Raw genomic sequence first — 25,715 nt, 5'->3', positions numbered from 1 at the left:
CACGAGGCATTACAACAATGTTTCATTAGGCAACGCCGGTCAACTGCTATTTGTGTATGAGAAATCGGTTGGAAACTTTCCTCATGTCAGCACGTTGTAGGTGTCGCCACCGGCGCCAACCTTGTGTGAATGCCCTGAAAAGCTTATCATTTGCATATCACAGCATCTTCTTCCTGTCGGTTAAATTTCGCGTCTGTAGCACGTCATCTTCGTGGTGTAGCAATTTTAATGGCCAGTAGTGTGGGTAGTTGTTTTGCCCTCGCTCTATTTGCGAGTGGAATAAGAAGGGATAATGACTAGTAGTGGCACAGAGTACCCTACATCGAACACCATACGGGACCTGTGCAGAATGTTTGCAGATGTAGAAAATGTATAGAGAAAAAACTTGAAACCCTGTGCCCATGGCTAACGACAACCATGGCTGTCTGTTGAAGAGTGTAGTCGTCATACACGCTGCCTGGTGTACTTCCCAATAATCATGTATATTTGATTCGTACTTGGGTTTTCGAGAGTCACAGTTCGATTCCTCAGTAGTTTATAGCATGTCTGTTCTTCCATTACAGGTAGGTGGGTTTATGGTGGCAAATACAAGAGTGAAGTTGTTTTATTTGTGAGTGATCACATGTGCGTGCGATTTGATTCCGATCACTGCTGTAGGGCTTGTATAAGATTCCGTTCTACAGTGGCAGTTTGTAAGAAACAGAGAAGTGGAGACATGAAGTGTTTAGTATCTTAGTATCTGACAGTGATTCGAACTCTCCACGCACCCTGAGTATCGATATGGGGGTAAGATCAGAGATACTCAGGCTTCAAACGGCCAGAGGTGTATGTTCTGGGTACTGATTTCTCAGGATCTATGCACCCAAATTGCGTGAAAATGTAATCACCTGTCAGTTCTAGTATTATATACTTGTCCAATGAATACCCGTTTATCATCTGCATTTCTTCTTGTTGTAGCAATTTTAATGGCCGGTAGTGTATATACCACCATACGAGCCCTTATCTCTCTAACCTTCTCTTCACAGTCCTTACGCGAAATGTACGTTGCATGCAGCAGAATCTTTCTACAGTCAGCCTCAAACACCGGTTCTCTAAATTTTCTCAATAGTGCTCCTCGAAAAGAACGTCATCTTCCCTCGAGGGATTCCCATTTGTGTTCCTGAAGCATCTCCGTAATACTTGCATGTTGCTCGAATTTACTGGTAACGAATCTAGCCGCCCGCCTCTGAATTGTTCCTGCTTCACTTAATCCGATCTGGTGCGGAACCCAAACACTCGAACAGTACTCAGTAATGAGTTTCATTCGTGTCCGACATGCTGTGTCCTTTACAGATAACCACACTTTCCCAAAATTCTCTCAATAAAAAGAAGTCGACCGTTTGCCTTCTATACTACAATCTTTACATGCTCATTCTATTTCATATTGTTTTGCAACGTTATGCCTAGACAATTGATCGAATTGACTAATGCAGTACTCGAACGATGTGGATTTGTTTTTCCTATTCACCTCCATCATCTTACATTTTTCTACATTTAGGGCTAGCTGCCATTCGACACACCAACTAGAAATTTTGTTTAAGTCATCTTGTATCCTTTTACAGTCTCTCAAGGACGATTGATCTACAGTGAGAGGTGTGACAATAATGTAATGAAACTGATTAGAAAGAACAGCTTTACAAAAATTTTTAACCAACTACAGTGGTGTCCATTCAAAACAATTCCCTTGCGTCTGTACACACTTACTCCACCGGTGTTTCCAGTGTTGGTAGCACCTCTGAAACTCGTCTTCTTGTATATCAGCAAAAGCCCTTGCTACGGCGGTTTGAGTATGCTTAACTGTTGCAAAGTGGTGTCTTTTAACGACTGTATTTACTTTTGGGAACAAAATAAATGACTCTAGCCCATGTCGGCTGAATAAGGAGGTTGTGGTAGCACAGTAATGGACTTTGACTTCAAAAACTTGAGGTTGTGGTAGCACAGTAATGGACTTTGACTTCAAAAACTTTCCAGAAAACAATGCAATATGGGATGGTGCATTATGGTGATCTAGGATCAGTTGTTAGCTGTGTCAACGAACACAACGGGCCCGTTTACGAAGTCTTTCGGGAATTTCTTGGTAGTAATATTGATTTATTGTCTGGCCTAAAGGTAGCAGCTCTTTGAAACAATACACGTGGAGTCAAACAAACACTCCACCGTTCATTGCCCCTTTGACTTCTACATGCTCTCTCTCTTTGGTCTTGGCGATTCTTTTAACATCATTACAAATATTGACGTTTCGTCTCGGAGTCGTTCTGGAAAACCCAACTCCATCAGCAGTGATAACTCGGTACAGTAATTTTGGGCTCTGTTCCACTTCTTCCTATAGATCAGCAGTCACAGTCCGCCCTCGAACGTTTTATTGCTGTGTTAGATTTTTGGGAACCATTTTGGTACAAAGTTTTCTCATTCTCAGATATTCCGTCAGTATCAGACGAACAGTTTGCCGATTAATGTACAACAATTTTCACGGTTAATCTTTGACCAGCGAGCACCGATTCACTCACTCTGGGTATGCTGTTATCTGTTCGTGTTATTGATGGTCACCCACTGTAGTGTTCATCGTCGACATTGATTCTGCCTTCAGAAAGCGTTTCGTCCCAACGGAACTCGTGTGCCCTTGATAAAAGTTTGTTTCCAAAAGCCTGCTGAAGCTTACCGTATGTTACTGCGACATTCTCATCGACTTTCATACAGGAAAAGATGATATAAAGTTGCGCATTATTCCGACATTCCATTCGTAACGAACCGTGAACACAGGATTTCACTCTTCAGTTCCCTACTGCTGACTGAAATACTGTAGGTGCAAGTCACTTTCGGTTGTGGAAGAAGACCAAATTCACATACTTCCTGCGGTAGCAGGCTGCATGGTTGCCATCCTAGGGACTTCACTGTCGCACAAAGATACGAAGGTGAAAGCTACAGTGGAAAGATTCTCTCGTGGACTGGCGCCCAAATATTCCACGCTCCCTTCTATCCCATTAATACGACTCTCTTCCTCAGTTAGCACCATCAATAGCAACAAACTGTGTAATGGCCTTTGTGGTTCGTACGCTGCAAGGGTTATTGCATGAGGATAAGTTATGATAAGACAAATTAAATTTTGATACCCAGCTTGTAACATCTGATTCAAGCAAAGTGGTATTTGAATACTCCGTAAGATGTCTTTACCGAACATAAGCAGGAGTTATAGGGCCACAGAACACACGAAGGTTTGGTAATTTGAACGGTTTCACTGTTACAGGTCGTTCCCTGGGGTTTCCGTAAGCTGCTTAACTGGATTGCAAGAAACTATAACAACCCACCTGTTTTCGTAACTGAAAACGGTTTCTCAGACAGAGGAACACTGGATGACACGGATCGCCAAGAATATTACAAGGTGAGATTTTTTACTAATATAATGCACTTGTGTTTGCTGGTAATTTTTAAAGCTGACTTTTGCATGATCAAGATTTCTCAGGTATATTGCAAATTAACTGTTGTTTTTACTAATGAATGAGCGTTATACGTGTTACAGAATATGTATACATTAGGAGCAAAATATGTAGTTCCATGCAGAGCTTACTAGTATACAAACACTTTCTTAAATATAAAAAAAAGTTCCTTAGACCGGTTGTTATTATTATTCCACGCCTACAAAGGCTGAAACTTCTTGTCATGCTAAAAAAATGCCATCATTTTTCCGCAGCAATACCTCGCACAATTGCTAATGGCCGTAAACATCGACGGAAACAACGTCATTGGTTACACAGCATGGAGCTTAATGGACAACTTCGAATGGATGAGCGGCTACACGTAAGTACTGTGTAAATCAAGCCTTTTAGAAGGCATTCTACTCATTAGTAGGATTTCTCTGTCCACCCAAAACATTCCCTAGGAGCAGCAAATACCGAAGTTTCCATTTTTCATTTTACTGTGTTGGTCAGTTTCGTAACGCATCACCAAACAAGAAGTAAATCTTTTAGATGCCTCAAGAAACCTAATCATATTCTAGAGACGTAGAGAATTCTGTAATGAATAAAAACCCCAAATTCCAATTGGGAGAGACGTGGGGAAGTGCCTCCTCATGCCCCCCTGCACCAACCCTCCCCCCCCCCCCCCAAATTCTCCACTTTGCGGACGCCGATGTTCAGGGTTGTCACATTCAATGCAATTTCTTTGAATGATAATATGTATATTGGCAACCACATTTTTCTTCTTGTCATAGTCATGTTCTATTTCTTATAGGGAATATTGTGTTAAGAGCAAAGATGTTCTCAAATCGGAAAATTCTGGTAACTACGTCATCAGCTGTTTTCGTAATATACGTAGAAACCAAGAATAACTTTCACAAGAATTTAAGGTTTACCGATGACATAATTTTGTTAGAGACAGCAAAGGACTTCGAAGAGTAGTTGGACGGAATGGATAGTTGTTTTGAAAGCAGATTATCAGGTGACCATCAGCAAAAGTGAAATAAGTATATTGGAATGTTGTCGAATTAAATCAGGAGATGCTGAGGGAATTAGGTTAGAGAATAAGACACTAAAAGTACTAGATGAGTTCTGTGATTTGGCCCCTGAAATAACTGATTATGAAATTTTTGGCACAATTTGAAGAAGGGAATGAATTAGTTGATAGGACACATCCTGAGGAATGAAATAATCGGCAGCTGGGGCGGGGGGGGGGGGGGTAAAATTGTAGAGGGAGTCGAAGGTTTGAATACAGCAAGCTGGTACTAATTGACATAGGTTGCCTTAGTTACGCAGCAATGAAGAGTCTAGAACAGGATGCACTACGATGGAGACCTGCTTGAAACCCGTCTTCGGACTGAAGGCCACAACAGCAGCGGCAGTAGCAACAACAACAATCCAAAGAATCGTTTTTATTTCTTCACGTCCTGGAATAGCATTCGTTTATTAGTTTCTGTAACTCTTCATAAAAATCTTCTATCTCCATATCTTAGATGGAAAATCTTCCATCCATATGTGCCATACAGCAAACCCGTACTTAAGAGTATTGGTTAAAAACAGTCTTGGTTGCAATTTTAGTTTTTTTATTTTTCAACGACGCGTTTCGCCTTATTAAGGCATCTTCAGGTTATCTTTTCTAGATGGACGCTCCTGTGAACGGGAACGCGTTATGCAGATCTTGGTGCCTCTCGCGTCCATCTAGAAAAGATAACCTGAAGATGCCTAAATAAGGCGAAATGCGTCGTTGAAAAATAAAAAAAACTAAAATTGCAACCAAGACTGTTCTTAACCAATAATTAGGCGGAAAACTTCGATGCTGAGACGTGAATTATCTTATGTTTATGTTTAAGACAAGTCTTGGTATACTGAAATAAATTTCTTTAGTTTCTAGTTTTCGTATGTACACTTAAGTCTACATCTGATTCTCCTCCCAGCCCCATTCTTCTGCAGTGGACATATACCATGACTATTACTCCGTTAAGCCTTCCTTCCATCGACGCTTTCCTGGTATTCCTACTTGCTCTATAAGATTTGACTGAAGTACTAGTTCAGCTAAACTATAACATCTTTGAACCACAAAGTTCAGATACTTATTGTCCTGAATAAAAGGTAAGGAAGGCAGTTGAATTTCTATAAATGTGTATTCATCTGTTTATCCAAACTTCATATAGTACTGTTGTCTGGAGATGATGGGAATGCAAGCTCCCTGCCCGTTTTTAATGTAATAGGTTGATGATATTTTGACATCGGACTGTTTGACGGATACCTCACATCTGTCTATGGACGTCATCCGTAGTGCCTTAACAAATACAGTCACAGTCAGATTTCCTTTTTGGAAATTATACATTATAAATGAAAGTAAATATTGAAATCAGCACATTTTAATCCTTCACTTCGACTATTGTTTCAGTTTACTTTCAAGTGCTTAATACCTACATGTTCGAAATCACAGACGTCCAAACCATCCAACATCAATCTAAATGTCTAGTTGCTGTCAAATTATCACTCTGGCGTCGGTTCCTTGTTCCCTATCAGTAGCAATATCAAAATATTGTAGCCAAAGCTTTAAACATACTCAACTATTGCTGTTTAGTCACAACAAGCGTACATCCGTCATTAGATATCTCTGTTAGATCATAGAAACTCGGCCTGTTTTCATTATCTTTGGATCGTGCGAATTTTAATTCCTTTAGAGTCTTCGTAATGTAAACTTTCATAGAAAATTAAATAAATAGAAAAATACTCCAAACGAAATATTTCCTCAAGTCACCGGTCACTATCGCCACATGCTTTCAGTTAGTTTTGTTTCATCCATTACTGAGTTATTCCAAGGATAGCAAACTTTGAAATGTACACTGTAGTCAGTGCAGGTTGGTGAGTAGCCCACAGGTTTTCGTTCACCATAAAGTGATCCATAACATCGTAACCCTAGGGATACATCTATTTTGAACATTTGGAGGTATCTTGGTTGTTTCTCCTAATCACCACTGAGTTCTAAGTGGAATCACCTGTTGTAGCTAACCAAGGTAACCGAATTAAAAATAAAATTATTTAAATGGAACCTTTTTCGTGCTTTTCGGGAACTAGAGAATTAATTCGACTTATTCTAGAATGAGTCATTCAGATGGCAGCTGATCTACTGGTAAGTGCAAATGGGCAAGACACCAGTCATAAAGTGTTACACAGAAACGTATTTTTAACTCCAATATTTCGTACTGCATAAACGATTGGTTGGTTTCGGGAGGTGGGAAGACTTTCTGTGTACACTGCAATGTGCCGGTTTTGCAGTGATTCTATTGAACTGACATGACTGAAGGCGAAATATATACCCGATGAAAGACGCATACTGTAGTATTTAGTCAATTAAACTGTGCGCCATTCAGCTGACCCGTCAATTCGCACAGATTTTTTTTTTTCTAGCCATAGCGCCCAAAAGACTGCTGGGCACGCGATGGCTGTCAGAAAATTTTTGAGACTCAGTTTCAGAACTACGTTGTGGAATCAATTTTTTTTTTTTTTTTGCTCTGATTCTCTTTAAGTTTTGATAGAATTAATTTGATAATCTACTGAGAACCTGGATTGTGCTTTGGACTTCAAGGTTTATGGGGTGACGTCTTGCATTACGGCAATTTCACAGAGAGCTCAAGGTAAACACCAGGTGTAAACAAAGCGCTATCTATTAGTCGCCAAACTGGTCTGCGGAGTCTTACGCTATTCATGTATATATGGTGTCTGTTCTTTTAGACATATCCGAAAGAGCAAACGCGACACGTACAATTAAGGCCAATGATCACTTTACTGCAGATGCTCGAACTCTTACGGGAATCGATGAAATACCGCGAGTGATGGGCAAGGAGCACTACATCTGAAGTGTGCTGGTAAGTTGAAAACTTAGATCTGACGGGAGGCGCGCTATGATATTCCGGGCAGTTGCGATGAGCACTGTGTGGTTGCCATCAATGCGTGTGCCTAGAACACATTTTTACGCTTAGCAGCGTTGAGGTGCGGACGTGTTGTTTGCGTCTCGCCAGCGGAGCTGCATGCGAGCAGTTGTTTACTTCCTAGCTGTCGTGCGTCGTTTGGCACACATTCCAAATATGGCGCAATTCTTTAGATAGGCAATGCTCCAAATACGTTTCAACAGAAACGCGCCAGACCACGCGCATATGAGGATGAACGAGACGATCTACGTCTGAACACTCTGGAAATTGTGGGCATCCACTTCTCAATTACGTCCAGCGTCGTTGACGTCAAGATGATAAATGCCCCGATGGACACGTCGGGACGGTTACAGTGGACCATACAGGCCTAGGTTTGCGCACACGTATAGTCTGTGAACTCCACTTCGACGTGCCGGCCTACGTCTTAATTGCGGCTTTCCGACCGCACAGAAACGTTGTCACCCACGTGGTCGAGAAATGGCAGAGACTTATAAGGTGTACAATGGTGTTCATCCAATAAATATCAAACTGACAGAAATACGTTACGTACTAACTGAGCATCGCCAGTTGCTGCGTGATGGGTAATGTGCAATGGCCAGCTACGCACTTGTTCTGCCTGAGGTCAGGAAGGCCTTTTCAATTCGGAGTGTATTCAACGCCGACTGACGCAAACACCGGTCGGAGAATGGGCGTCACCAGCGGTGACTCAGCTACATCAAAGTGGCGGAGACATCCCCCATGGGCGAAGGAAGCACCGATCATCTACGTCCTGATTCTCCAGCGAGGACACAACTCATTTCACTACCGACAACACTGCAATACCCACAACTGCCGTCAACAGGTGAACCTGAAGAAAATATGGACATCGATTACAGGTTCGTGTCGACTTCAGCCATTCTTACAGAGGGAGCGACGGTTACCGATCAGCAATCCCACTCCGACAGGGCAACTCATGTCCGTAAGCAACGATCACCTCGCAAACATAAAAAGCGACAGGGCGCACCTTCCGACGATTGCCTCGTCCGCGCGACGGAACGGGAAAGTGACGTCGTTGCAGGGGGCATAGTGGAGGCGCCTGCCGCGAGGCGAGCTGACCAGACACCTTCTACGCTAAAGATGCAGCCCCGTCGTCGCCTCTTGACCTGCTGGCTGCGACGCCAGGGGAAGCTGACCCTCTATCAGCTGCCATAGGAAAGATATACGGGATCTCACCTTTGGAACTTCTACGCAGCAGCAGCTGGCACTTACACCCCACGTTGGACGTGACGCAACGACAGAAAAGAGGGAAGATGAAAGAGCGACACCCAGCGTGCCCTTACAGCTGCGGCGACCAAGAGAGTGGCAGTTAGCGGCGTTTAGGCGACAGTACCCCATACTGTCACCATCGATGACTACGCCATCAACAATCAACACTATCAGGACGTGCTATAAATTCTCGAAGTTGCAAGATGTGCTTAAAGCTGCGGTCATCGACATCGCTCTCCTGCAAGAGATCCACGCAGTCAGATTTCATGACCTCTTCGGCTACACAGCTAAGCTTCACCCACCAGCAGTGGCGTCGCCGACATACTTAGAGAGTGTTTGGCAGCCGAGGACGTTCGATATCTCCCCAACGCACGAAGCGTGGCTGCCATGGTGGACGGAGTCTGACTCATCAGTTCCCATAACTCTACCGGTGCAGATCGACAGCGGCAACGCTTCAGCATTTTTGCAGAGAACATGGAGCTGCTCTCTCAGGATCGGTTTGACGTTCTGGTTATTGGCGGGGACTTTTGTTGCACATAAACACCTTCGGACCAACTTCAGCGCCATTTCCCGAGCACTGAGCTTGACATACTCATCCACAATCTTCAGCTGGTAGACACATGACGCCACATCCACTGTGATAGACCCTGCTATACTCACTTCACCAGTCACTCATCCAGCCGACCCGTTGGATTTATGGAATTTCCTAATTACAGACGGCGATGTGTAACGCGACACTATGGTCAATAATATTCTCGGATCACTCGGCCTACATCTGTGCCATAGCTCTCAGTTCCCTTAGGGTATGGGAAAGCAGGAGCCCATGCAAGCTCAAACCACCCATTTCTCCTCTCCAGTCCGTCGTGTAGCTGGGGAAGAAACATGGAATAAGTGTGTCCGTCATTGCGGTCCTTATCCCTCGGCCGTAAGATGATAAGACGATGGACTAACTGCGAAACCGGCCCTCAGGCGAACTTTCATGATGTACCGTAGGCAAGCATCTGCGTGTCGTACAGTCCTCAGAGAGTTTTCAGAGCAGTCGCCCTCACCAGACAGACACGCATCAGTCGATCGTGCCAAAGTATAGGTCGTTCCTCTCATGCACCTCCATTTGGAAGGAGGCGTAGTACACACGATTCCACAAGATCGCTTGCCCACAGAACGACCTTCAATGTCTGACATACAGACGGAGAGCAAAAGGCGGCGACGGGCGATAGTCCACGTTATCTACATGGAGGGCAGTAGACATTTCAATTAAAAGCGGGATATAGCCAAGGCTTTTGATGACCATTAAGTTCGAATATATACGGCACGGAAACCGCATGTGGCTGTCGTTACAGACGTCTCAGGACTGATCCACGCCCCCGTGCCGTAGGCACTGGAGGCGGACTTGATAGGAGACGTGCCAGAAGACGAGGTGTCTGATGCCAGAGACCGACACGCGGCCAGCAAGAGGGACCAGACGGCCTCCATTTGAAGTTTCATCGGACCTTGAAACTGCTTTTGGTGCCGTGCTGGACAGAGATACACCAAGGACTGTTACCTCCAGATGTACCACTTCCTGTAAACTTCTTACGAGGACTGATAGTGCCTATTCATAACCGAATGGTGGGTCCTGTATCCTTGATTACCGACTCTTGACGCTGCTGGATAGTCGTATGAAAATTTTCACCATGTTACTGGCTCAGAGTTTCAGTAGTACTATGTTGTTGTTGTCGTCTTCAGTCCTGAGACTGGTTTGATGCAGCTCTCCATGCTACTCTATCATGTGCAAGCTTCTTCGTCTCCCAGTACCTACTAAAGCCTACATCCTTCTGAATCTGCTTAGTGTATTCATCTCTTGGTCTCCCTCTACGATTTTTACGACTTCCCGACACTTAACTCAATACTCGATGTTAACAAATTTCTCTTCTTCAGAAACGCTTTCCTTGCCATTGCCAGTCTACATTTTATATCTCTTTCTTCGACCATCATCAGTTACTTTGCTCCCCAAATAGCAAAAGTCCTTTACTACTTTAAGTGTCTCATTTCCTAACCTAATTCCCTCAGCATCACCCGACTTAATTCGACTACATTCTGTTGTGAATTGGCAGGAGCCAATTCACGGGGTTTGGAGGAAACCGAAAGGCACGTGTTTAAGCTCACGCAGGGTGGCGTGAGGTCTGGAAAATGACAATGTAATGAATATAGCCAATAAGGTACGTTGCTGCTGGAATACTTAACTTTAATCCATAATTGGAGAGCATCGCTCTTGTTGATACATTAATAACAATCTCAATATAAACTGGTAATGGTGCCTTGCTAGGTCGTAGCAAATGACGTAGCTGAAGGCTATGTTAACTATCGTCTCGGCAAATGAGAGCGTATTTGTCAGTGTAGCTTCGCTAGCAAAGTCGGCTGTACAACTGGGGCGAGTGCTAGGACGTCTCTCTAGACCTGCCGTGTGGCGGCGCTCGGTCTGCAATCACTGACAGTGGCGACACGCGGGTCCGACGTATACTAACGGACCGCGGGGGATTTAAAGGCTACCACCTAGCAAGTGTGGTGTCTGGCAGTGACTCCATATTCCTCCCCCGCAAATCGGTGAACGGTTGTGTTATAAGGCTTCCGCCCGCCGTGGGGAGGAACCCCTGTTGACCTATGCGACTAGGTGGGGAGCCTAACAACAGGCGAGGCTGTGCCACCCGCACCCTGCCATTCGGTCCGAGGGGAGCTAGGAAACGCCTGAAAGCCTAGTCCAGGGTGCACGCCAACATGCGGTGTATGCGCCCGTAGATAGTCAGGAGGGGCCGAAGGGTCGACCTCCATCGAGTCGGAGCACCCGACGGGCGAATACGACAGATGGTCCGGAGCGGGCAAGAGTTCCATGGCGGAGGACAACTGGTCACGGGAAGCGATCGGCGGCGCGTGACCCAGGGAGGCGCCCTGCGGTTGCAGCGACGCGTCCACTGCGGGCGTCGCCGGCGGGAGAACAGGCTGCGGCGGCGCATCGCCACGGGGAAAAATGGAAGGCAGCGTCGGTAACACCTGGGGATGAGGCGAGCCAGTAGATGGGTCCCCAGGGCGCTGACCGGACGGCACCGTCGCTGAAAGCAGACGGGGAGCGGCAGAGCCCGTGCGACGACAGAGGCGCAGCTGATTGAGATGCCGACGCTCCTCACCAGAGGCCCCCAAAACCAGATACATCGCGGAACCGCGATAGTTGCGATAGTATACAATGTCGCCTGGGGCAAAAGCAGCTGTCTGCTGCTGCACAGGAACCTGATGCGGCGGATGTAGCAAAGACATCAAGGTTCGATGAGGGCGACCGTGAAGCAACTCAGCCGGCGAGCGACCATCTCGGGGCTGAAGCGATACGAGGACAAATAGAGCAATAACGCGTCCTCCAGAGAATGCGACTCTTTCAACTTCAACATCTGTGACTTGAAAGTCCTGACCAATCGTTCAGCGGCACCGTTTGACTATGGTGAAAACGGCGCGGACGTCAGATGTTGAATACCATTGGCCTTGCAGAAGGACTGAAATTCTGCGGACATGAATTGTGGGCCATTGTCGGAAACAATAGTCTGTGGAAGACCTTCAATACAAAAGATAGCGGACAACGCTTGGATGGTGGCAGAAGACGTCGTTGAAGACATCCGGACAACAAAAGGAAAATTACTGAATGAATCGACCAGAACCAACCAACGAGCATTCCAGAAGGGACCAGCAAAATCGATGTGTAAGCGTTGCCAAGGGGAAGTGGCTTTCGGCCATGCAAAGAATTTTCGCGGTGGTGCGGATTGGTGTTCGGCACACGCCATGCAAGATGAGCACATTTGTGTAATCGCAGCATCGATTCCGAACCAAGTACAGTGCTGACGAGCAAGTTGTTTCGTTCTCACTATACCCCAATGGCCTTGGTGGAGAAGCCGTAAGACAGAGGACTGTAACGAACGTAGGACCACGACCCTGGACTGATCATTATCAGAACGCAACAGCAAAACACCACGTCGTACAAAAAGTCTCTCCTTGTGAGCAAAAAATCGGCGAACCAACGGATCCTCGATCCGTGACTGTGACAAGGGCCACTGCATAGCAACAAAACGCATAACGGTAGCAAGGACAGGGTCGGCAGCTGTGGCTCTAGCTATACGACGAAAATCAATCGGAAACGATTCGAATAAATGAACATGCAAGCAAGTTCGGAGGAATCGAATGCTCTATCCTCAGCAACAGGCAAACGGGACAACGCATTGGTGTTTCCATGCTTAGCAGTGGACCGATACAAGATATCGTAGCAGTACTGCGAGAGGAAAATAGACCAGCGAATGAATTTCTGCGCTGTACGTGGAGGTACAGGCTTGGTCGGATGAAAAAGCGATGTCAAAGGTTTGTGGTCTGTGATGATGGTAAAGTGACGACCATACAAGAAATCATGAAACTTTGTAACACCAAATACGAGAGCCAATGCTTCTTTCTCGATCTGGGAATAATTTCTTTGCGCAGACGACAGCAATTTGGACGCAAAGGCAATAGGGCGATCGTGCGAACCACACGCAAGCACAGCACCGATCCCGAAATCCGATGCATCGACCATCAACAAAAGGGGTTTCCGGGAATCGAATGGCGTGAGGCAAGTAGTGGAAAGCAACGCCGATTTCAACTGGCGAAAGGCGCGTTCGCATTCCGTCGTCCAGATGAACTGAACACCTTTACGGCGTAAACGATGAAGCGGAGCTGAAATGGAAGAGGCGTGGCGCACATACGTGTTATAGTAATTGATTTTTCCCAGCACACTCTGCAGCTGCTTCAAATTCTGCGGCGAAGGCAAGTCTTGTATGGCACGGAGGTGCTCTGGACTGGGATGTATGCCATGGGCATTGATTACATGTCCCAGATAGGGTAAGTCCCGAGCAAAATACACACATTTGTCCTTTCGCAAGCGAAGACCATTTCGTCGCAAGACCTGAAATAATGTTCTGAGATTGGCTAAATGTTCTTCTTCTGTCTTTCCGGAGATCACAATATCGTGCAGATAGTTTGCTGCAGTAGGGACTGAGGCACAAACAGTTTGCAGATATTGCTGAAACAATGCAGGGGCGGATGCACACATGAATGGCAGTCTTTTGAATCGGTACAAACCAAGATGCGTGTTAACCACCAAAACGCGCTGGGAGTCTTCGTCCACCGGTATTTGCAAGTACGCATCTGCTAGGTCCAACTTCGAAAAATATTTACCCGGACACAGTTTGTCAAAAAGATCTTCCGGGCGGGGTAAAGGAAAAGTAGCAGTCACAAGTGTGTGCCTTGAAGTCCACACAAAGTCTTAATTTTCCCAAAGGTTTTGGCAAAATTACTAAGGGTGATGCCCAGAGAGAAGCCTGCACACGTTCAATTACACCTTGTGATTCCAAATCGTGTAATGTTCTTGCGACCTCCTCATGCAAAGCGTGGGGAACATTGCGCGCTCTGAAAAATTTCGGTTGCGCGTTGACTTTCAGTTCCAAATGTGCTTTATAAATCTTAGCGCAACCAAGGCCTGGTGCAAAAATGTCCGCAAATTCTTCACAGAGACGAGAAACAGTGGCTGAAGGCACAGTCTGGTTCACTGATAGGACCTGATTGACTATAGACAAGTTAAACAACTGAAATAAATCCAAACCAAACAAGTTCACTGCAGAAGAAGAACGAAGGACGTACAATGACACAAGTTTTGTTTGTCCCTTGTAAGTTGCAAGAAGGCTGCACTGTCCTAACACAGGGATCTTGTGACCTGAATGTGTAGTTAGCTTAACATTTGCGGCACGCAGTGGAGGTTTGCCCAGCTGTTGGTACATGTCGTTATTGATCAATGAAACTGCAGCTCCGTTATTGAGCTGGAATGGTATCACGTTGCCATGAATGTCCAAGTCTACAAAAAGTTTATTGTCCTGCTAACGACAAGAGCGACTGTCTCGTGCAACGTAAACAGACACTGGTACAGAATCACTTGCGACGTGACGGGATTTCCTGCGACGTCGACGCACACTATTTGTGGGATGAACACAGTTACTGGTAGAGAGAGCGGCACTGGGCGGAGTGGATTGAACTACATGAATATCCATGGGCGAAGGTTCACGAGCCTGAGTATTCTTGGTTCGATTCTGGCGCGAAGCAAAGGGCCTGGAATGGTTGTGAGTGTCCGATCTAAGCTTTTTCTGGCAAACACTCTGAACATGTCCTTTTTTATTACAGAAAGAGCAAATAGCTTGGCGTGATGGGCAATTCTCACACGAATGTCTAGTAGCACACGGCGGGCATGATTTCACTGCATGTGCTTGCTGGCGTGGGACTCGCGGCTGAGGGCCAGGCGGCTTTGGCGCGGCTGGGCGCGAGGACTGTTTACTGTTCCGTGCAGCTCGCCCGGCGGGCTCGTTAACGTGACACATGGCTGGCGAAGTTGCAAATGATTCCTGAGCAAAGTCAAGTGCGTCCTGTCCATCCAATATGTCCATCACTTGTTGAAGGGAGGGATTGACTAGTTTCAAAATCTGTTCTCTTATACGAACATCAGAAACGTTCTGTGCAATTGCATCACATACCATAGTATCTGAATAAGGAAGTCCACATTCACACTCAAAAGCACAATCCCTAGTAAGGCCTTGCAAAGTTGCAACCCACTCCCGATGAGTTTGACCGGCCGTACGTTTTGTACGAAAGAAGGTATACCTTTTTGCAACTACATTGACTGATTCTTTGAAATATGCATCTAATGCAGACAAAATTTCTTCGTAGGACAGAATTGCGACATCGCGTCGGGGAAATAATTTCACTATCACACGGTACGTTTGGACGCCTACAGTGGAAAGGAGAAAAGGCTGCCGCTCGTTACCTTCTATTCTGTAGGCGGCGAGATAGAATCCAATTTGGCGTGACCACTCCGTCCAGCTTTCCAGTGCCGCATCAAAAGGACGAAAAGGTGGTGCAACTGCGTGTTGTGGCTGCGGTAGCGGAGAAGCGGCGGCCGCCGCATTGTTTTGCAGTGCATGTTGACCCTGGATGAGCTGTCCAAGGGCATCCAATAAGGCCTGCGTCTGCTGATTCTGTAAGCGATAAAATTGGGACAGTACATCTGGAGATTGTGGCGAAGCTATGACACAAGTAATTTAGTGCAATATAAAGAAGAAGACCGTTTTTATTCTCGTCACCATGTGTTGTGAATTAACAGGAGCCAATTCACAGGCTTTGGAGGAAACCGAAAGGCACGCGTTTAAGCTCACGCAGGGTGGCGTGAGGTCTGGAAAATGACAATGTAATGAATATAGCCAATAAGGTACGTTGCTGCTGGAATACTTAACTTTAATCCATAATTGGAGAGCATCGCTCTTGTTGATACATTAATAACAATCTCAATATAAACTGGTAATGGCGCCTTCTAGGTCGTAGCAAATGACGTAGCTGAAGGCTATGCTAACCATCGTCTCAGAAAATGAGAGCGTATTTGTCAGTGTAGCTTCGCTAGCAAAGTCGGCTGTACAACTGGGGCGAGTGCTAGGACGTCTCTCTAGACCTGCCGTGTGGCGGCGCTCGGTCTGCAATCACTGATAGTGGCGACACGCGGGTCTGACGTATACTAACGGACCGCGGCCGATTTAAAGGCTACCACCTAGCACCACCTGGCGGTGACACCACACATTCCATTATCCTCGTTTTGCTTTTGTTGATGATCATCTTATACCCTTCTTTCAAGACACTGTCAATTTCGTTCAACTGTTCCTCCAAGTCCTTTGCTGTCTCTGACAGAATTACAATGTCATCGGCAAACCACAAAGTTTTTATTTCTTCTCCATGGATTTTAATACCTACTCTGAACTTTTCTTTTGTTTCCTTTACTGACTGCTCAATATACAGATTGAATAACATCGGGGAGAGGCTACAACCCTGTCTCACTCCCTTCCCAACCGCTGCTTCCCTTTCATGCCCCTCGACTCTTATAACTGCCATCTGGTTTCTGTACAAATTGTAAATATCCTTTCGCTCCCTGTCTTTTACCCCTGTCACCTTTAGAATTTGAAAGAGAGTATTCCAGTCAACATTGTCAAAATTTTTCTCTAAGTCTACAAATGCTAGAAACGTGGGTTTGCCTTTCCTTAATCTTTCTTCTAAGATAGGTCTTAAGGTCAGTATTGCCTCACGTGTTCCAACATTTCTAAGCAATCCGAACTGATCTTTCCCGAGGTCGGCTTCTACCAGTTTTTCCATTCGTCTGTAAAGAAATCGCGTTATGATTTTGCAGCTGTGACTTATTAAACTGACAGTCCGGTAATTTTCACATCTGTCAACACCTGCTTTCTTTGGGATTGGAATTATTATATTCTTCTTGAAGGCCTGAGGGTATTTCGCCTGTCTCATACATCTTGCTCACCAGATGGTAGAGTTTTGTCGGGACTGGCTCTCCAAAAGCTGTCAGTAGTTCTAATAGTAGTACTATACAGTATGTAATTAGTAGGATCAGGCATCGTTCGTGAGTCCCCACAACGTTCGCGCAACTCTGTACTGATACAGAGACTTGATAACACAGGCGAAGATTTGGCACATACCACGTGCGCTGGCATCCATCAACTTTAGTCAAGCATTTTACCGAATTGACCACTCATTCTTGTCTGCAGTTTTCCGGAGCGCACGATATCCAGATCCCTTTATCGAACTGCTGATGCGCCTGCAACACGATGCGTCGTCGACAGCGCTCGTTGATGGTCTTTTAATGTCAACCGTCCAGATTCAACGCTCAATGCACTAAGGCCACCCGTTATCAATGATATTATACGCGTTGACCTTAGAACCCTTATTATGCGGCCTGCGCCATAGACTGTGTGGGATAATGCTCGATACCGCCACCTTCCGATGCAACGCTTACGTGGACTACGTGACGCTGGTACTCCGTAGTGGTGATGATATGAGATTCGCCAAGGAATGGATCAGGACATACGCGCAGTCTCGGGTAGCCGAGTTAACGTCGAAAAGTCAGTAGCCAAGCAAATCGGGACGGCAATACCATCTGAGAGCGTCGCCCCCTTGCGCGTCAGCGATCAGATGAAATGCTTCGGTTTTAGACTTCACAAACGAAATACGCAGTACGACAACCCACAATTATAGGCGCCTCCTGTACCAACTTAGAGCAGGAATAGCAAATCACCGCCTGAGGATCTTGAACATGCTCCAGAGGACACAGTATGCCAATGTCTACCTAGCGTAGCGCATTCCACACATCTCACAGCCATTTCCAATTACAAACCCAATGGCCCGCAGCATTATGGCGACTCTCGGCTATTTCGTCAGCAGTGGAGTGTTGCTCAAAGTTCGATACGAATTGCTCACCCTCCCCAAGGACAGGGGACAACTATGGTTAGTAAACGTTGACGATAGAGCGGTGGCGTAGTTCTCTAGTTCACATTTACGGTAATGGCATTGCTCGCCCACCAGCCTCATGACCTTGCTGTTGGAAGCTTCAGCGCCAGCCCCCCTCCAGCCCATGGTGTCGTTGCAAAACATCCCGGGACCTTTCTTCCACCTTGGTCGTTTTTATTTGGAACTTAGTTACACGTGCTACGCTTTCCTGGCTCCACCCCTGGCGAACGAGATCTATTGCGCCCTGCAACGGAGACGACAACCGAATCTGGTGGAAACGAGATATCCCAGCATGCGTCGGAGTGTCGTGTGGCGGACAGTCCACGCTGACATACTCGACTCTGACGTAAAATCCACTTGATATCTGAGAGTCAATAGGAAACAGATATCACCAGAACGTCTAAATTAAATCCACGTGGTGGAATCCCCCGAGTGTGTGCAGTGTAACGTGATTGACGTAGACGAACACCGACTTAGCTGTGGAGACCGCCGCGGTCTGGTACTTCATCAAACAAACGTTGGCTTTTCTACTATGGGTAACACCGACACACGTCACAGCTCAAGCAGCTGTTCTTCCTGACGAAACGTACTATCCGAGGATACACTATCCGTGGTCAGGGCCAACACCATCACGAGAATCCGAGACCATGCAGTCCATCACTTGTTCAATGACGGCCGAATGAATGTACCTGATATCTGGAACTACATACAGGATTGGCATTGTGGGCTAGTCACGAACCCCAAATAGAGACTGTATTTTTCGAACTACCTCTTGAGTGCACTACACAATTCGCCGCGCAGCTGCATCGTCTATGACGAGAAAAGGTGAAGATGTTGCGAAGTAGATAACTTTAAAACGAGCAACTCTGATGCAACGAACGAAACGAGAAGACACGCTAGGATGATCAGGCAGTGCGAGGACCCTAGTTGCAACAATTAGTGAGATGGTTATTATCTTTCAGTCGGGTGGACGGACTTCCCTTTCCTTTAAAAAAATAATGAAATAAGTAAATAAATAAAATGAAGTAGAATAAAGAAAAATATAAAATGCAGATGTTTGGAAAATAACAAGTAATAAGAAGATAAACAAAAATATAAAGAAAATATCTGAAGTAATGGCCAAACGAAGATTAACCTTCATCGGACACCTCTACCGAATGGATGGAAATAGACTAACAAAACAAATACTCCTATATTTCTGTAAGAAGAAATCGACAATAGCATGGATTACAGAAGTAAGGAAAGATCTAGAAAGAAACAACATAAAAGGATCAGAAATAGCAGAAAGAAACAGTTTTAAAAATAAAATAATAAATTTGGAAGGCTTCCAAGCAGAAGAAATAAAAAATCTGGAACTAATGTACAGTGGAAAGGAAGAGATTTCATGGGGAGAAAATGACGGACTACTGGAAAAGTAAGAAACAACAACAACGGAATAAGAGGAACTGAAGTTGTTAACGTGATCCTAGATGGTCAATACGACTGTAAAAAAAAAAGAGAAAATATAAACAATAAAAAAATAAAAATAAAACTCCGTTCTTTTTTTTTCAGAACTCCTGCCTCCCGATCCAGTCCCAGACGATACTGCTTCTGGATAGCGTTTAGCTTGCTATTTTCTTCGCAAACTCCCCTCCCCCCGCAAACAAGTATTCAGAACATCTGCCTAAAAAAAAGAAAAAAAGTAAGCAGGAGACCCGGGTTTCCGGCCCAAATTTTCAACTTTTTTCCATTGATTTGAATAATTGACCACTGTTAGCTAATGTCATTAATTCCTTAGTGTCTTTAATCATTTCCTTTAAGCATTTCAGTTTTGAAGTTCTGTTCCTGTGTATGCCTGAATACATCCTGAAACATTGAGGTCAACTTTAAAGCATCAAACTAACGATATAACTCTAACAGCTAGGTACCATAAATGAGGAAAAAGCACAAAAAGCAGTAGCAAAAGATAATATAAAATAATTTACATAGTCCCTAAATTTCAATAAGGAATGAAGCCAAACGATGACTTTCGCTGTCAGATAATTAAATGTTGGTGTCTCTTTTATCTAAAGAATGGAAGTTCAGAATCCGAAATTTTCGGACTAGTATGACCAAGGAACAAATGCTCTTAGATGACAGTATTTGCCGCTATACAGTCGTGAGCCAATATGTTAGAGACGGCTGCCTGGTGTTAGGGAGGCCCTTCTTACTGAAAATGGAATAGTTCCATTGGAACTTACTATTCTATCATGTACATACCACGAGCAACTTGTCACATTAACAAAAAAAATGCTGCACATTGTTGACGTGTCTGAAACAATTGAGGAAATCTCCACAGACACTAGGGCAATTGTATAACGTTTCTGATTACTTGAACTCATTCCTACTGTATAATCTTGAACGCCAGTGAAAACAATAAGTGCTTGTTGGGCACTTTTCCGACGTTTCTCTGTGAGCTGTGGGTTGTGGTTATGCAGTCATGGATGAGGATGGCTCCCCACGTACCACACGCGTCCTGTGGTGTCCATGTATTTTTGGTATCATCGTGACAAAAGGCAGTGCGGGAATACTACGCACTACTTGAGAGATATTTCCCTATCAATTTATTTTGAGAGTATACATCCTGACACCGATGCAATAAGCTATGATTTGATGAAGTCGTGACGGACAGTATCAAACCAGTAAGAAGACTTATCTCCGCCATCACTTTCTTCATTATGGTAATCAATACCATTTTATTCATCTATCATCACCATCTCGTACAATTTGCTGCCAATGGAATGGCGTGACTGGAAGTCAAGTCTCGCCATTTCCTCCAGTGTTGGCACCACTTCTCCCACTACCAGTAAGAAGACTCACCACCGCCACCATTTTCTTCATTGTCGTAATCACCACCATTTTATTCATCTTCATTATCATCACCATCTCGTACAATTTGCTGCCAATGGAATGGCCTGACTGGAAGTCAAGTCTCTCCATTGTCTCCACTGTTGCCACCACTACTCTGCCACTAGTCTGGCCTAGTCTTCTACATGTATTGTTCCACTTTTTTTTAGTCACTTATCATTTAGATTTTGCCAGGATTTCTTGCTCTCCATCTTCATCTACTGCATCTCCTTAGGCACCCTCGTGTCAACAGTTATACATTCATGTGCCCACACCGTAATCATCTTTGCTTAATCTTGTTCGGTATGGGTTCCTCATGCTACAAAATAGGAGAAACAAATATGGAAAATATTATATAGCTACAATGGTCTTTTCTCTTCTTTTGCACTTTTATTACGCCTATTCAGTATCATTTCACTGGCTCGCCCCTTACTTCCCTCCCTGTCCTTCATGGCCCAGAACTAGCATATCACCTTCTTACTTTTCTGAGGGATTTCTTTATTGAATATCGTTTCTCTTACATGTCTCACACAGCTATCAGCTAGCCTTATACGTTCTGTTCTCTGTGATTTCTTCCGTTTTCCTGTATTACACTCGACAAACGCTAGAAACTTCCTCATTGCCAACGGGACGTTAAACCCTAATCTTCCTTCTTCCTTCACTGAAACTTCTCACCGTAATCAACTCGTCACCATCTAGAGTCAAGCTTATGCAGTTCTCATTTCCCTTTGTACTGCAGTCATAACTCTCTACAGGCACTGCGTACTCAGCTCTGATCATTTCTACACCTAATTCATACAACCCCAGGACTTCTTCAGTTCCTCCTCCACTTTTATCCGTTTCCAGTCCTTACGCCGTCTTCTCTGTAGCTCTATTTTCCTTCGCATCTCCATTTGAATTAAGTAAATGATCCACAGCTCTTTGAAGTGTTCCTCCCTAGTTCTCACTCTTATAAACCGCTTTTTACATTCTCCTATTTTTCACCTGTCAAAAGAAGAAACAACACCGCTGGGTGTGTTCAAGAAGTGGTAACTGGAGGCGTTACAATGAGAAGCTTTGGTGGACTTATGAAGTTAAAAAGAGTGATTAGTATGAAAACCTGTGAATCCCGATTCACTAAAGAATCGAACTCCAGTGTATAAAAGCACCTTCAATCACAAGCACCTGAGTACAAATGGGTTAATATGTTAAATATTTTAAGTTAATGAAGCAAGTGAGATAAATTTTGTTAAAGGTCTCAAATTGTGCTTAAAGTTTGTTGGAAGTAACAAAGTGCTCTCATTATAAAACAGTGGATCTATTTAGTCTGCGTAATTTGCGCTCCATTTCAAGCGCAAACAAATTTTTCAAGCAGTCAATGTTTATGACGTCACATCTCTTGAATTACTGTCGTGCAGTGATATACACTCCTGGAAATGGAAAAAAGAACACATTGACACCGGTGTGTCAGACCCACCATACTTGCTGCGGACACTGCGAGAGGGCTGTACAAGCAATGATCACACGCACGGCACAGCGGACACACCAGGAACCGCGGTGTTGGCCGTCGAATGGCGCTAGCTGCGCAGCATTTGTGCACCGCCGCCGTCAGTGTCAGCCAGTTTGCCGTGGCATACGGAGCTCCATCGCAGTCTTTAACACTGGTAGCATGCCGCGACAGCGTGGACGTGAACCGTATGTGCAGTTGACGGACTTTGAGCGAGGGCGTATAGTGGGCATGCGGGAGGCCGGGTGGACGTACCGCCGAATTGCTCAACACGTGGGGCGTGAGGTCTCCACAGTACATCGATGTTGTCGCCAGTGGTCGGCGGAAGGTGCACGTGCCCGTCGACCTGGGACCGGACCGCAGCGACGCACGGAAGCACGCCAAGACCGTAGGATCCTACGCAGTGCCGTAGGGGACCGCACCGCCACTTCCTAGCAAATTAGGGACACTGTTGCTCCTGGGGTATCGGCGAGGACCATTCGCAACCGTCTCCATGAAGCTGGGCTACGGTCCCGCACACCGTTAGGCCGTCTTCCGCTCACGCCCCAACATCGTGCAGCCCGCCTCCAGTGGTGTCGCGACAGGCGTGAATGGAGGGACGAATGGAGACGTGTCGTCTTCAGCGATGAGAGTCGCTTCTGCCTTGGTGCCAATGATGGTCGTATGCGTGTTTGGCGCCGTGCAGGTGAGCGCCACAATCAGGACTGCATACGACCGAGGTACACAGGGCCAACACCCGGCATCATGGTGTGGGGAGCGATCTCCTACACTGGCCGTACACCACTGGTGATCGTCGAGGGGACACTGAATAGTGCACGGTACATCCAAACCGTCATCGAACCCATCGTTCTACCATTCCTAGACCGGCAAGGGAACTTGCTGTTCCAACAGGACAATGCACGTCCGCATGTATCCCGTGCCACCCAACGTGCTCTAGAAGTTGTAAGTCAACTACCCTGGCCAGCAAGATCTCCGGATCTGTCCCCCATTGAGCATGTTTGGGACTGGATGAAGCGTCGTCTCACGCGGTCTGCACGTCCAGCACGAACGCTGGTCCAACTGAGGCGCCAGGTGGAAATGGCATGGCAAGACGTTCCACAGGACTACATCCAGCATCTCTACGATCGTCTCCATGGGAGAATAGCAGCCTGCATTGCTGCGAAAGGTGGATATACACTGTACTAGTGCCGACATTGTGCATGCTCTGTTGCCTGTGTCTATGTGCCTGTGGTTCTGTCAGTGTGATCATGTGATGTATCTGACCCCAGGAATGTGTCAATGAAGTTTCCTCTTCCTGGGACAATGAATTCACGGTGTTCTTATCTCAATTTCCAGGAGTGTGATTCTGCAGGTACATCCACTGATACATGCAGGTAATGTATGCAAAATTTGTCGTGAATAGGTTTTCAAGTAAAGTAAATAAATTAAAACATCTCCTCCTTGTCTGATGTTTACAGCATGCTACCGCACGGACGGGCCGTGCGGTTGGAGGCTCCATGTCATGAACTGCACGGCCACTCCCGCTGGAGATTCCAGTCCTTCCTCGGGCTTGGTTGTGTGTGTTGTCTTAGCACAAGTTAGTTTAAGTAGTGTGTAAGTCTAGGGACCGACGACCTCAGAAGTTTGTTCCCTTATGAATTAACATATTTTACTGTGTGCTGTCCCCCCTGCGAGTTCGGGAGTTAGAATGGGCCCGTGGTATTCCTGCCTGTCGTAAGAGGCGACTAAAACGAGTGTCAAACGTTTTGGCCTTAATGTGATGGTCCCCTAAGAGGTTTGACCACAACATTTCAAAATTTTCCGTTAGTGCGTACCATTTGGGGAAGGCCGCCTTATGTGGTGCATCTTAAATCCATATTGCCCTACGATCTGGCACAGCCGATATTGTCATGGAGTTGGACTGACACCGAGCTTCCGACAAAATCAGCTGCTGTGCGTTCCGGGTAGCATACATGCCCTCCATTGTGCACTTCCATCTTCGCACTCGTGATATACATGGATATTCAACACCCGACATCCAGCACAGTAGCCAGTCCGTTGTGGTGGGGTCATGTACCATCTTGGTGGTAGCCCCCTGACTACACAGGGATCACACTGCTGATGCCTGAGCTGCTACCTCCCCACATATGCCGAGGAGTAGATGCCTGTCCCTCTGGGGCATCAGGGCACCAGGCAAAGGCCATCCTGCCAGGTGGTCTTTGCTGTGGCTGGGTGGCGCCCGTGGGGAGAGTCCCTGGTCGCAGTCAGTGGCATCGGGTCAGATGACCCGCAATGAAGCGTGGTACATCATCTCTCGCTGGTGGGCCTCCACCAACGGTCTCTAAGTGATTGAGGTCTAACCTCGTCTGTACGCGAGTTGATGGTGAATCATTTATGTCGACGAAGCCTCAGTTTTTTGTGGAGCATTTAGATCCACAGGATCTTCTTCTGCAGTCAGATGATGAACTACGCACCAACCTAGAATGACGAGGTGTTCACTTCGTCCAGCGCGTCCATCGGGGTCCGAGGGATAATCAGGTAGCCACTGGTCCCTTCATCTTGGCCTTCAAGGGTGATGTCTTAACCGAAAAAAGGTGATGGTTTACCGCTGTGATGTGGTGTTTTAAATGATTGAAGTTTGGGCATATGTCATCCCGATGTACTTCCAGCATCACGTGTCAAGATTGTGGACGTCCTTTACATCCCAATACTCCATGTGCCCCGCCTCCCATCTGTGTTAACTGCGGAGAACACCATTCCCCCTGCTCGCTGCACTGTCAGGTATTCCAGAAAGAACGGAAGATCATGGAATATAAGACCCTGGACCGCCTGACCTACACTGAGGCTATACGGAAATATGAGAGGCTACATCCTGTACCAATGACGTCAACCTACGCCGCCGCTGCAACAATAGTTCTCCCATCTCCTGTGTCGCCACATACGGTTGGCTCTATGATCCCTCAGAATCCACCGGCCCCCTTGATTGTGGGGGGGGGGGGGGGCACTTCACTCCCTGTTGCTCTTGCTCCATCTATTTCAGGAGCAACACCCCCTCAACCATTAGGGACATCAGTTCCCACTTCCCAGCCAGAGAAGTGTAAGACTTCTTCGGCTCCTCTCGCCAGGAAGGGGTCCCTTGGGGACCTACCTTCGAAAGTTCCGACCAGTGGAAAAGCGGACACACGCAAGTGGCTGAAACAACCACCAGTCGCTGGTCGTAGGGCCTCACAGTCGTCGTCCGTCCCTGAGACTGACCCAGTGAAGCCCTCCCAGCCAGAACCACCGAAGGCACAGCGCGAGAAGCAGAAAAAGAAAAAGGTTCCCAAGAATCCCGACATT

The 25,715-nt window shown here is 46.0% G+C and overlaps 1 protein-coding gene across 1 annotated transcript in view; it reads left to right on the top strand.

The window, feature by feature from the left end:
- Window positions 1-25,715, top strand: part of LOC126094691 (myrosinase 1-like) — a 145,033-nt gene that overhangs the window by 111,354 nt on the left and 7,964 nt on the right. Inside the window, exons 9-10 of the mRNA XM_049909216.1 lie at window positions 3,284-3,418; window positions 3,728-3,834. Coding sequence (XP_049765173.1) covers window positions 3,284-3,418; window positions 3,728-3,834 — 242 coding nt within the window. The remainder of the gene's footprint in view (window positions 1-3,283; window positions 3,419-3,727; window positions 3,835-25,715) is intronic.

This window comes from Schistocerca cancellata, chromosome 8, assembly GCF_023864275.1.
Source record: "Schistocerca cancellata isolate TAMUIC-IGC-003103 chromosome 8, iqSchCanc2.1, whole genome shotgun sequence".
In the NCBI taxonomy this organism is placed as follows: domain Eukaryota; kingdom Metazoa; phylum Arthropoda; class Insecta; order Orthoptera; family Acrididae; genus Schistocerca; species Schistocerca cancellata.
Note: the sequence above shows the minus strand (reverse complement) of the source record. Positions and strands in the feature narration are given on the sequence as shown.